The sequence below is a fragment of the Cupressus sempervirens genome, chromosome 3, assembly GCF_028749045.1.
Source record: "Cupressus sempervirens isolate cs-2001-9-10 chromosome 3, ASM2874904v1, whole genome shotgun sequence".
NCBI lineage: Eukaryota > Viridiplantae > Streptophyta > Pinopsida > Cupressales > Cupressaceae > Cupressus > Cupressus sempervirens.
The window spans coordinates 555,187,662-555,202,063 of record NC_143120.1 but is presented as its reverse complement, the minus strand read 5'-3'; the positions used below and the strand labels follow the sequence as shown (position 1 = coordinate 555,202,063).

The 14,402-nt window shown below is 39.3% G+C and overlaps 1 protein-coding gene across 1 annotated transcript in view; it reads right to left on the bottom strand.

Annotated features, from left to right (window-relative positions):
- The window catches only part of KAK (HECT ubiquitin protein ligase family protein KAK), a 79,444-nt gene extending 65,818 nt beyond the window's left edge, over window positions 1–13,626 (bottom strand). The window contains exons 1-5 of the mRNA XM_089820880.1: window positions 12,537–13,626; window positions 11,767–11,877; window positions 11,019–11,135; window positions 10,733–10,903; window positions 10,487–10,648 (exon numbers count right to left, since the gene is read on the bottom strand). Coding sequence (XP_089677006.1) covers window positions 10,487–10,648; window positions 10,733–10,903; window positions 11,019–11,135; window positions 11,767–11,877; window positions 12,537–13,382 — 1,407 coding nt within the window. The 5' untranslated portion in view covers window positions 13,383–13,626. The remainder of the gene's footprint in view (window positions 1–10,486; window positions 10,649–10,732; window positions 10,904–11,018; window positions 11,136–11,766; window positions 11,878–12,536) is intronic.
- Window positions 13,627–14,402: the final 776 nt, after the last annotated feature.

Genomic DNA, 14,402 nt, shown 5'->3' with positions numbered 1-14,402 from the left:
AAGTGACCAAATTTGGTAAGAAAAAACATTACCAAGTTTTCCTGTGTAAATTCCTAGCAAGGATTTGCAAAGCATTATAAATGTTTAATCCACCATTTCAAAACAAAACTTAGCAGAGCACTGGCTTGATTCATACCCTTTATAGTCAGTCAGCAGGGATCATAGATGTGATTTCTAGTCTGTCTGATGTGATTTCTCTAGACTGTCTCTTTTGTTGTGAATCCACTGACCCACATGACACTCCTAGTCGGTCTGATGTGATTTCTCCAGACTGTCTCTTTTGTTGTGAATCTGCATAAGTAAAATGGCCCCCTTGAGGAGTCTTGGTCCTTCGAAAAGGTCTTTTATGTTGTTCACTTTTAAAGTTTCTTTGTGCTGGTTGTGACTGTCCTCATATGTTGTACAATCCTTCAGATAGTGTCGCTCCGTTTCCACCATGCCCTCATTGCAAAATCTGCAAACTTTGTCCTCCCACTCTTCCTTAGGGACCTTCCATCTACCAGTTTCACATCTCAAACAGTGTGAACCAAAGCGATTAGGATTTTTGCCTTTCCTTTAATCTCAGCTCCTAAATACTCTTTGTCGTCATGTTCACAGGTGGGATTAAATTCTTTGATATAATAGGCTTTTTTTCTACCCAACTGGTTTGCCCACATGGTAGATCTGAGTTTTTCTGCCACCCATTTTTTAATTTCAGAATTGTTTTCTGGGCACTCTTGGTAGTCAATGTGCCACTTGTTGGACCATTTATCATTTTGTTTCTTCCACATCTTCTTCCAACGAGCCAATTCTCCGTCAACCACCCTACTAGGCCAGCAATGTGCATCCATTTTACTCACTTTTTAAAGTTAGCTCAACAATCTAACAATTGATAAGTAGGAGATAATTTCCACAGCGAGTCAAATTGTAATAATTTCCATAGCAAGTCACACAATTAATTCCTGAGAGCAATATCACAATCTAACAATTGTCGAGGCCTCCATCGGGAACATGCCCGCCTCTACTAAAATAATCTCGTATGAAACTATTGATTTGATTTTGAGATTAGTTGCAATGAAGTGTTTTTGAATTCTTTCAATTTGTCGCCATTTATGGTTCGATACACTGCTCCCCCATACCTTGCTGCCATATAAAATAACTGGTATCACTGACAACCCAAAGAGGTTTTTCTTAGTCTTCCGGTCCTATAACTCTGTTGTCCTGCACTTGTTTTGAAGAAGATAAGATGCCTTCCATCCTCCCAGTATCCTTTTTGATCTACATGTTTCCCAATTGAGCCGGTAATGGAAATCTATCCCTAGATACTTGTATTTTTCTACAATTTCTAGCACTTTGTCATTAAATATGAAAGTGCATTGTTGTTTCATTTTCCTCAAGGAAAAGACCATGACATGTCATGTCCCCTCTTTTAGCTCAGTCTAGCAAAGACATGTGAGTCAGCATATTATGGGGTCTTGTAGGCTAACAAGGTTGGATAGAGACCCAGTATGGTTATTCAATGTTGGGGACTTCATGTTCTGGCAATTATTGACCAGATGGGAGATGTTCCTTATTTTTAGGAGGCAGTTCCTACTTTTTAGGAGGTATGATCTTGCCCGGTGTTGGGTCTCCATGAGATTACACTTTGGGTTCAGTTTCAGAGGGATAGGGCTTGTTTCCTAAATTTTAGGAGCATCCTTAGATTTTAGGGATGATACTGCCAGTGGATCCTTGATTTCTGACTTCAATCACAGACAAGTGACAGGATGATTTTATGGTTTGTGATGTCAGTTGGGCATTTTGTGGCTATTTGAGTTATATTTTTAATATTTCATAAGTTAGCGTTTAATAATTAAATAAAGCTAAGTTATTAGCCATTTTGGAGTAATAAGGGGTTTTTGGCCTCATCTGGATGCGCATCCAATAGTGTGATAGCTCGTTGGAAAGGTGTCGAAATTCTCTAAATCTTTCTCTTTGGTCTCAAGGCAATTCAATGAACAGATTTCCATCTATGAGGAAAAAGGTCATTTTCTAGTAACATTACAACTTTAAAATAAGAAATTATAACACTTTCACTACCCAACGCCACTTGGAGACACTTAGGGTTCAATTTGCAATTGAGAGGGATTATAAAGAGATAGAAGCTTCATTCTAAGATCATCTTTTGCATATTTGACAACTTGTTTATGAATTTGCTCTAAATGGGCGATTTCTAGTCTGGAACACAAACCCCAGGTTAGTGATTGGCTAAGACGTAGCCCTCAACAATCTTTGGCACCGAATCTCTTAGGCATTGTGTGTGGTGATTAAGGACAGAGGCATCAATTCTCATTGGGGTTTCAGCGTGGCATATCATCTTTTCAATTGGGACGTGGTTCATTGCAGCTTGTGGGATGCCATTTGCAGCAGATACACCACGCGGTGTATAGAGTATTGCTTGTATTCACCTCCAAATGTATGTTGGATTCAAGAACAATCTTCAACTTCCAGTTTGACATCAAATTTGTATGTGAGCTTTGGGAAATGCATTGGATTTATTGCTTGGCTCTATAATTCAGACAAATTTGCCTGGTACAATTTGCAATAATTCTAATTTTTACTGAATACTTATTTATTTCAATGTTGTTTCATGGTTGATGTTCCCTATTCCTTTCTATGTTATAAAACCATCAAAAACAAACAAACCTTTCTGCACTTTTGTCTAGTTCTGCAAGAAAACATAAATAAACATGAAAACAGATTTAAAAATATAAAATTACAGCAGATCACCAAAAGAGATCCATCAAGGATCTTTCAGTGGTATCAGAGCTTACATCCTGCCAGCCTGTAGGGTTTGTAAGAAATTATCACAACAATTTTCAACATCTGGGTATTGGATAAAAAGTTTTGATAAATCATTTCAGCATCTAGGTACTGGCTAAAAAGTTTTGATAATTCATTTTGACATCTAGGTATTGGATAAAAAGTTTTGATAATTCATTTCAGCATATGGGTACTGGTTAAAAAGTTTTGATAATTCATTTTGGCATCTGGGTACTGGATCAAAAGTTTTGATAATTCATATTAGCATCTGGGTAGTCACTAGTTGGTGGATTGAATACAAATTGATGCATCCAAGAGCTGAGATACACAAATTTTATACGCGCAAGAGAGCTCAACGTAAGGGTTTGGAATACACCAGGAACCTATTATGGCAGAAGAGCAGGTGGGCGGCACAGGGAATCAGGATGATGAAGAGAGAGAGAGATGGTGCGGACCCTATTCACTACTCAGCCCAGGATAGCTCAGGCTTTAGACAAATTACAGGATACCTTGGAGCGTTTGGAGATGGGTGGACACAAAGCCGGGTGAAGTAGATCAGTTTCAGTGGTTGGTAGTCAGTGCAGCCATCAGTTCCATTTTTCAGTTGGGAGCTCCCTTCATTCCTCTAGGCGGCATCGCCATCGTACACCTACTACGAATAGACCATTGCTTCCTCAGTTCATACCAGATGAACAGCCAGCACAAGTGGAACCACCAGAGGTGGGGTTCCAAGAGTCAGTTTTGGCAGCCACAACTAAGTGGAGAGCTCTACCCCCTGAGGTTAGGGATGTCTTCCCTCTTCCCCAGTATTATGCACAGTGTAGAGATACACCTAGGTTTAGGGGAGATCGTGGTTATAGACCACCACAGCAGCAGCAGAACTATGACCTCAATAGAGCTACTGGGAAGATCACATTGGCTACATATAATGGCTCAGGAGATACGAGTACACGAGCTTGGGTTCACAAGCTGGATATATGTCTTTCATTATGGCCCATGCCTGAGCGAGAGGCTATTCAGTTTGTTGTGTTGCATCTGGAGAGGACTGCCTATGATTGGTGGCACCATGGATTGGTTACCCAAGATCACGCATTAGTACATTCCTATGTTGAGTTCACTGAGCGACTCATTACACGGTTTGACCGTAAGGATACAAAACTTTACTATAGAGAGTTGGCTCATCTGAGACAAATTGGTCATGCAGAAGCTTATATTAATCAGTTCCAACGCATTGCAATTATGGTACCTGATATGACACAAAAGCGTAATGTGATGCTATTCATTGAGGGATTGCAAGACAGGCTTAAGGGATTGGTTCGTGCTTTCAAGCCGGCCACTCTTAAGGATGCTATTGATGTGACATTGAGATTGGACACCACTCCTACCTCTTATCCGACTGATAAGAAACAATCGAGGAATGTACAAGCACCACAGAGACCTCCTTTACAGGCTAAGGACATGCCACCTCCACCTCCCAAAGTAGACCTGGATTCTAGAAATGAACTAAGGAGGAGGAAATTATGTTTTTCTTGTAAGGAGCCATGGGTACCGGGACATAGGTGCCTTGGGCAGGGAAAGGCACATCTTATTGAGGTCATATTAGATGCGGACGATGAGGAGGTTCGGGATATAAATGACAAAGATGATGGTGTCCAAATTGAGCCCGAAGATGCTAAGGTTGCAGTCGCAACACAGGGGACTATGGCTACGTTGTCAAGTGCATCAATGATTCACCTCTTGTACATCTCAGGTATGATCCATGGGCATATTGTGAATTATTTGGTGGACAATGGGTCTACACATAATTTTATAAATACAAGAATGGTAGACCGATGTGGTCTACAAGCATAGAATTTTCCAGGAATAGATGTGACTGTGGCCAATGGTCTTACTTTGCAATGCGTCAAGGGTATCCCACAGTTGAGCATAGGCATGAAGGTATCATACACCTCGATAGATGACTTTTACACGTGTGATCTAAGGGGCACGGATGTAGTTTTGGGTGTACAGTGGTTGCAATACTTGGGGAGATACAGCCAAGACTTCAGGAAGAGACAATTGGAGTTTATGGTGGGGAGAAGGAAGATCGTGCTCAAGGCATGCCCACTTCCGTCTCAGGGTGGATCAGCTAGGAGTATGATTACTGATCAGGACTCAGATAGTAACAGTGATTTGATCATAACCCCATGTCCCTCAATATCTCAACACACAAGAGCGGATGCCTTAGATTTGCCACGGAGATTGTATGAGATTTGAGACGGGTTGCATAACAGGATTGTTTTGGGACCGGCTACTGGTCTGAACTCTGACAGGAGGACAGGATGGCCATTTGTTTGGATTCTTGGGCGCGAGGGTATTCAGGGGTGGATACTCTATTGTGACGATGTGATCTACTTCACTTCTACACCTTACAGTGGGGAGTATGTTTGTCTTGACGAGACACTACAGGTTTGGGGTCGATCGGTGCTCTGTATTTGGATTGCTTGGGTTAGTGGAGGATAAGTGTTTTACTGCTTGTAGGCAAGCATCTCCGAGAGGGGAGGACTATCATGTCCCCTCTTTTGGCTCAATCTAGCAGAGACGTGTGAGTGAACTTATTATGAGGTCTTGTAGGCTGACAGGGTTGGATAGAGACCCAGTATGGTTATTCAGTGTTGGGGACTTGATGTTCTGGCAATTATTGATCAGTTGGGAGATGTTCCTTGTTTTTAGGAGGTAGTTCCTAATTTTTAGGAGGTATGATCTTGCCTAAGGTTGGGTCTCCATGAGATTACTCTTTGGGTTCAGTTTCAGAGGGATAGGGCTTGTTTCCTAAATTTTAGGAGCATCCCTAGATTTTAGGGATGAGACTGCCGGTGGATCCTTGATTTTCGACTTCAGTCACAGACAAGTGACAGGATGATTTTATGGTTTGTGATGTTAGTTGGGCATTTTGTGGCTATTTGGGTTATATTTTTAATATTTCTTAAGTTAGCGTTTAATAATTAAATAAGGCTAAGTTATTGGCCATTTTGGAGTAATAAAGGGTTTTTGGCCTCATCTGAATGCGCATCCAATGGTGTGATAGCTCGTTGGAAAGGTGTCAAAATTCTCTAAATCTGTCTCATTGGTCTCAGGGCAATTCAGTGAACAGATTTCTGTCTATGAGGAAAAAGGTCATTTTCTAGTAACATGACCACTTTAAAATAAGAAATTATAACACTTTCACTACTCAACGCCACTTGGAGACACTTAGGGTTTGATTTGCAATTGAGAGGGGTTATAAGGAGATAGAAGCTTCATTCTAAGATCATCTTTTGCATATTTGACAACTTGTTTATGAATTTGCTATGAATGGGTGATTTCTAGTCCAGGATGCAAACCCTAGGTTAGTGATTGGCTGGGACGTAGCCCTCAGCAATCTTTGGCATCGAATCTCTTAGGCATTGTGCATGGTGATTAAGGACAAAGGCATCAATTCTCATTGGGGTTTCAGCATGGCATATCATCTTTCCAGTTGGGACGTGGTTCATTGCAGCCTGTGGGATGCCATTTGCAGCAGATACACCACGTGGTGTATAGAGTATTGCTTGTATTCACCTCCAAATGTATGCTGGATTCAAGAGCAATCTTCACCTTCCAGTTTGACATCAAATTTGTGTGTGAGTTTTGGGAAATGCATTGGATTTATTGCTTGGCTCTATAATTCAGACAAATTTGCCTGGTACAGTTTGCAACAATTCTGATTTTTACTGAATACTTATTTATTTTAGGGTTGTTTCATGGTTGTTGTTCCCTATTCCTTTCTATGTTATAAAACCACCAAAAACAAACAAACCTTTCTGCACTTCTGTCTAGTTCTGTAAGAAAACATAAATAAACAAGAAAACAAGTTTAAAAATATAAAATTACAGCTGATCAACAGAAGAGATCCATCAAGCATCTTCCATAATATTGGTCTTAGAAGTGTTGACCTCCATCCCTACCTCTATGCAAAAGGTTTCTATGTTCTTCAAATGTTCCCTCAGCCGCTGTGTTGTTTTACCAATGAGAATAAGGTCATCAACATAAATAAGCAATCTGATCATATATTCAGCCAACTGAATTCCCTCTCCATTGGCTTTGTTTAGCCATTCCTCTTACTTGTCAATATAGAGGCCAAACAAGGTAGGAGATAACGGGCACCCCTGTTTGACCCCTATGTCGCTGCCAAAACATTCCGACATGCCCACTTTGGTTCTGATTTTCGCTTTTACCTGTTCATAAAGTTTATAAACAGCAGCTCTATACTCTGTTGGGACCTCCAATTCTTCCATTTTATTCCATAAATTATCCCCAGGGATGGTGTCGAAAGCTTTCTTAAAGTCAGCAAAGCAACAAAAAGCCTCTTCACCCTATTTATCCCACATTTTTTCGATGAGGAACCTTAGGGTAATGCAGTGATCAATGGTGAAATGTTTTGGTCTGAAACCCGCCTGTCCCATAGCTCTTTTCCCTTCTTTTTCTGCCTATCCGTTGATTCTCCACTATACCATACTCGCATAGAGCTTGCTTAATAAGGGGTTCACCGTGATGGTGCGAAAGTTGGAAGGGTTGTTGACATCCCCGCTTTTATGGAGAGGAATAACTACACTGGTGGTCAACTCCATGGGAAAGCAGCCTTACATAACCATATTAAAATTGTTCCTAATGTGTGGAGTCAACAAATCTGTCCCCGACTTTAGAAATTCAACCTGTAGCCCATCAATATCTTGAGTTTTTCCACTCGCTAATCTCCTTAACCCTAGAGTAATGTCTTCATCAAAAAATAGTTCATCCGAATTGTTGATTGTGGGGAGTGAAACTTTGTCCTCCGGCCTCTCATAAAGAGTTTTTACATATTCTAACCATTGAGAATCTGTAATTTTATTTTCAACCTGTTTTCTAACTTGTTGTAACTTCCTCCAAAAATCTTTAGGATTGTGCTTTCCTAACATGATTAGCTCCTTCCTCCGATTAATCACATATTCCTTTTTTTTGGATTTGATCAGCTGTTTGTATTCTTTTATGATTGTTTTGTTTTCCTTTCTCCCTTTAAAATTCCTTTTTGCGGCCTTGCATTCTTCGTCATACCATGGGTTTAGTCAGAAAGGTGTTTGAGATGCTCTTTTTTATCCTTGTTCTCTTACAACCCTTTAGCACTTCCTGAATTAGTGGGATTAGGGAGCTGCTACTGATGTGACTTTTCTTATCACTGTTTTCCTTGATATTCATGATATCATGATGCATTTGGATCTGCTGTTCAAGAGCTGTGCAAAATATCTTTTGATTTTCATTGTTTATAAAAATCTTGCCCTCTTTACGTCCTTTTGTGCTTTCATCTAGGACCTGATCACTTTTCAGCCTCAATGAGGAAAGAGAAGCCACAAATCACACACCCTACTCAACACGCTAGCTTAGATCAGTGGAGAAGAGGGACCCTGTGTCTCAGACCCATGGATCAAGCTCATCAGCACTACTTTCATACATGCCCCTTCACCCCACCACAGCCATCTGAGTATTGCTCCACTCAAGGGAATTTACTCAACCCAACCAGCAAGAATCATTGCAGATAGGTTCAAGGTGAGAGTGATTAGACCTAACTGTCATCAGTATTATCAGACCAGCAGTGATCAGCAAATGTTTATCATCTGATGTAAAAATTGTAATCTGTAGCTTCTGAGTTGGCATTCTTTGTATGGGTTGCATTTTGATTGAATTCTCATACAATCCGTTAGCTGTAAATTGTTATGTTATCATCTGGTTTATGAGGAATGAATTATTTAATTAATTCATGTTGGAAGTAAATTCAGAGATAGCTTAGTATATGTTAATATTCAGGAATTTTAAATCGGCATTGGATGAACTGTTGTTTGTATTAACTTCTAGGATCTCTGCAAATGTAATAATATTGCCGTTATAATTGATATTTTCCAAATGCAGATCCCATACTCTTATAAATACAAGAGTAGGAGACATGTCTCTTCAGGAGACATGTCTCATGAAGAGACATGTCAAGAGTAGGAGACATGTCTCATGAAGAGACATGTCTTTATGATTAATCATTATTAGTTAATATATATTAACAATATAAATCACAATATAACCTTATGATTTATATCTAAGTTGCACGGGTACCTCCCCCCCCCCCCTCCGGACCACGTACCGGTTCGAACCAGTTCGTGGTTCTGGTCCGGTTCGACCTGGGTTCAACCTGGGTTCGTTTTTGGAGGCCTGGTTCAAACCAAGGTTCAAACCCAAGAGAACCACATATAAAATTTTGGACCAGGGTTCGAACCCAGGAGAACCACATATAAATTTTCCACATTACAGCATGTTTTAATTTAATTTATGTTGATACATCTTGGGTCTAGGTTGGTAGGCATTACAATGCCACAGTTTTTTAGTGTTGAGTAATCCCTAGCTGTAAAACACTTTCTATTTGAATCAAAATGCTACTAAATTTGAGACACCCACAAGAGAAGATGCTCAACATGTGGCGACCACCATGACCAATTTCAAGGAATTTCAGGGCCTATTTGAGTAGCAATATGAATTTTTCAAACACTAAACAATAAACAACGTTTTATTGAGAAATGTTGCCCTGCAGAAGAAAGTTACGGTCACATGAATATGGTCAGGTGGAGCAGCTACTTACCACATTGTCTATCACTGTTTGGCTGATTATTTCTCCTCTAGGTATATTAAAAATTGTATTAAAGAATATTGAATCTGGGACGTCAGATTGTGTTATCCAAAGGCCTCCATGAATGGTCTTTTTCTAGTTTACTGTTGTTTATCAGTGCTTGGGAGATTGTGCCCAAAGAGATTGAAGAATATTCAGCTGGTCAAAGGGATTTACCTTCTACAAGCTAGATCTAATTAGTTTTTGACCACGTTCAATCGATTATGTTAATCATAATAAGAGTTTGGTAAATAAATTTATGAAAAGAAGAAATTTTTATTAAAACTTACTGTTGATCTGCATAAACTAATCAGATACAGTTATGAATTTTTTAAATGAAAGGGAAGAGATCTAGTCGCTAGAGGTTCCAATGATCGCTGTGGTTTGCTACTATATTGTTTATGCTGTTTTAAAGTTTTTTGTTGTTCAAATGTGTTTATGCTACTATGCTACATTCTAATTCTAACTCATGCTTCGTAAAGATGTATATATATATATATATATATATTTTTTTTTTTTTTTTTTTTAAATTTTAAATTTACATGTTTTTGTACTAGCGAACCCAAACGAACCCAAACCCCTTTTCAAAATTTTGTCGAACCAGCGAACCGGTTCTCGAACCCGAACCCGGAACCGAACCGCAATACGGCAACTTAGATTTATATATATGTATAATAAATTATATATATAATATAATATAATACATACATGTATATATATAATATAATATAATATATATAATATCTATATTAATAATATTATATATATATATATATATATCAACATTGCATCTTAAGATTAAATCAATCGGACTGTAGCCATGATCTTAACAGTTTCAAACTAAATTCAGAATTAGTTCAGTTTGAACAATACCCTATAATCACTACATTGTTTCTCATATGACCTTACATTCAGGCAATGTTTTAACAAGTAAAGCTAAGTTATTGGCATGATATGATCAATTGCCTTATGATAATTAAGCAAAACATCCTACCCGTAACAGAATTGAAGTGGTTTAAATACCTGTTCAGGAGGCCTGTTTAAAGCTGGAGAAATGGATATGCTGGAAATAACGCCAGAACCAGCCAGGATATCTTTAAGGATACCGCTAATTCCAAGGACTAGAAGCGTTTTTGTTGCTAGCGTTGAACCACTAGCACATGTTGAAAGAAGTCTGATCAGACCCTGCATGCTCCACCCCGTTAAAGAAGTGAGAGTTCACACTAGACATATTAGTTTGAACAGTACAATATTGAATTGAAAGCCTACCGTATAAGTTGGAGTGCTAAGTGATGCCTGAGCACCACCTGAACTACTGACTGATACAAGCCTTGTAGTCTGTGCAACTAAACCATGATTGCAAAGTTCATCCAATTTCTCGGGAGAAGATGCAAAAGATTCTGCAATACGAGTCAAGCAAACAGATGCATGTTCTAACACCTGTAGAACACAGCATTATGATGCAACCAATAACTGACTAAAAACACATTCCAATATTTCAGAGTAGAAAAGAACAGAAAAGAAAATGCAAATTCATTGATTAGTTAAACTTTACCTTGGAATCATGATAATGAAGAAGATTTGTAAGCAAGGGTACAGCTTCCATAACAAAATCCGCGGCATCAGATGGTAGTTTTTTGCACATGTTGGCTGCTGTTGACAATGCTACCCTCTGATGAGTTTCAACATCGTTGCATCGTTAGCTTATGAATAAGAAAAATCATACTGGAAAGGAGGCATAAAAATAACAAAAACTGTAAGTAACCAATGAAAATCTATTTATTAAAGACTAAAGTAGCTATCAACCTTATAACATCTAACTGTCATATAACTAGGTAGTCAATAAAGAGTGACTAAATCTGTACACAGATGTAAATATCTCCCTTCCAAAACAGTCCACTGACAATACATATAACAGAAAGAATTTAAGGACGATACCAGGACAAAGATATCTATGAATTTCTGGCATTCGGTATTCGGGTAACAAACATGAGAAATATTTGTGCAGGACAAGAATATATCTCCCTTTTTAAAAGATCATCGCTCATATGACATTATTATAATCATAGCTCACAAGCAAAGATAATAAGAACCCAGATCCTGATATGCGCCACTGGCATAGACATTATGTTAGCCATTAAAGGCCCCATAATATGAGTAGATCTTCGACCCATTTCTTTAGACAAGTTCGAATATCCCTAGTGATCTTTTCTATGGTTCAAGTACAACCTACTGCCAACTACGGTGAATGTGGTTTATTATTTGCTCGCTGATTTAAAATTTAGAAAACTTTCATAGATTACCTGAACACCAGTAGAGAAGAAGTCAAGGTATGACAACACTGCCATAAGGGCCCCTGCCCGGAGACAAGCAGTTGGGTGCTCATGAGAAATCTTCTCCAGCGCTTGCAAGGACTGAAATAGAGACCATGTAAGTCAAAAAAATGAAATAACTCTCACTATCATGTTAGATTTGTTTGTTGAAAAATCCATTTCATAAATAAAGATAACAACAACGACGAAACCCCCGTGTAGTCTTGTAAATGCGAGCAAATTATGCGAAGTTTAGTGAATTTTTAGATGAAAGTACTCATATTTTGAGAAAAAATTCTAATTTGACAAAAGCATCACACTTTTTTTCAGAACAAATAATTTCTTGTCGGTCATCAACTAGATTAATTTAGCCCTTAAATTTTGAAACTTAAAACCAGCCGATGTATCGCATGACGTAAAATCGGCCCCAATTGGAAGCGCGAACGACGATTTCATTCCAAGGGTAAAAAAAAATAATGTTGGAAGTTTTGAAAATGTATAGAACGAGAGAGGGAAGTGAAAGAAAGATGTTCATTATGTTGTAATCTCTCTAGATTCAATCGTGTAGTCATTGCTCTCCATATTTTACGCGGAGCAGCTTGCTAAAATGCATCTTTCATAGCCATTATACAGTAAACATGGTGAAACATTATACACAAAATATGAGGCAATTAAGATTGACTCGAAAACTTGGCAGTGGAATCCCGATAAATGATCACACATCATTTGTAATGAAATGACAATCATGGTAGCTTAACTACCTGTTCTGCCAGATCCATGTACTCGATGGTGAGCAAGCGGGCACAAAAAGAGGGAACGGCTCCATAATGCACTACCGCAGCGCATGAGGAAGGCAGTACATCACAGAGGTGAGTCAGAGCCCTTGCGGCAAGTAACATTATGTCTGCGTTAGTCTCGTGATTGACCAGGCCCACCAGCACAGGCACGAATGCATCGACCGCGAGGCTACTGAGCGACTCCTCCGTGCCTATCGACACCATCTCGCACAGTTGACTGAGTGCTTCCACCTGCCGCCCCTCTTCCCCGTCAGCCCGTAGTCCTGATAGAATTCTCTTCACGCGCCCATGAGAGCCTGAGCCTCCCCCACTTCCTCCATGTGAACCTCCCGGCAACAGATCATCCAGCCCTGCCCCCAACTTCCTCAGTAACCCCTGCAACGCACTGCTTGCCGACGTCAGATTCTGGTGCAGTATGCTGTTGCTATTGCTGTTCCTATTCTCTTCCTCCTCCTCCTCATTCTCCTCTTCCTCCACTGCCTCCCTTACCCTCTCCCTCTCTCTCTCCCTTTCCCTCTCCCTCTCCTTTTCTTTGCCCTTGTCGCCTGAATCCTTCTCTCGCTTACTGTCGCCGTAACTCCAATTCTTTCCGCCAGAGTCCCGTCGGGAGGCAGAAGCAGACGCTGAAGATGAGTCCATGCGAGAATTTGTTCGAAATTGCGATTGCGATAGAGATCGAGATTGAGGGTGAGATGGCGTAGGAGTCGATATGGAAGATGAAACGCAGAGGCGAGCTCGTTTGGAAGCGCGGCGAGAGGAAGAGTGAGGAGGGGCTGAGGCCTCCGCCCGCTTGCGGCTGCGCGTTTCCATACACAATTATTTCACACAAAGAAAACCCCACCTCACCCCCTTCCGCATTTAACCTCTCAATCCATCCATCCCAATTCTAATTCTGTAAAAGCGATTGCTTGAGACCCAAACCCTGTCGAGAAATGGATACTGCCCCTGCCTACCCGAATTCCTTCCTCCCTTTATTCTTCACAGTCCCTTTACATGTTACTGTTGAGGCAAGTGCAAGAAGCCACAGATGCGTATCGTCCAAAGCTGTTTTTGCCGATATTTCTTCTTCTTGTGTTTATTTATAGCTTGGCATAAATCAAGAGCAACAACGGATCCGTTATGGGTGGCGTGTGTGAAACGAGAGAAACGGAAGTGGACTCCCCTCCGAAGTACATTCTCTCACGCCATGCATAATACCCAACAGTATACCTCTCTTTAAGATCAATCTATAAGATGGAATAAGCCAGAGAACTATTACACAGCATTCAATAGTTGCATTCAATAGTTGCTACAAAATAATTCTAAACATATGAATAAGTTTTTGCATGTATTTGATACATTGGGTTGAAATTGCAAAATTAGATGTTTGATTTGTTGAATCTTATTTTCGAGTATCTACCTCACTAATAAAATATTAGGGCCTATTTTATCAAGGAAATATTGCATTTAGATATTTGTAGTGTGGAATTAAAGTAGATTCAGTTGAATTTTAAAGATAAAAAATTGCTCTTTAAGATTTGCATTGGATTTTTAGAATTTGTCAATTGTTTATGTACTAATTTGATTTATGTGCCTACAAAACTAAATTGGTATGCAAACTTGAATAAATTTTAGTTGAAATGAACCAATATAGATGTAATGGTTAGAATTCACTTGTGTTGATCTTCTTGTGTCTAAATTTGAACACAAATTAACAATATTTGGGAACATGTTATAATTATAATATCTTATTTTAAATTTCTTGTATTCTCTTGTACCAAACCTCTAATTAATTGTACAACTTTAAGTGAAAGATTTAACAATAATAAGCAACGTGTAATAGCACTTATG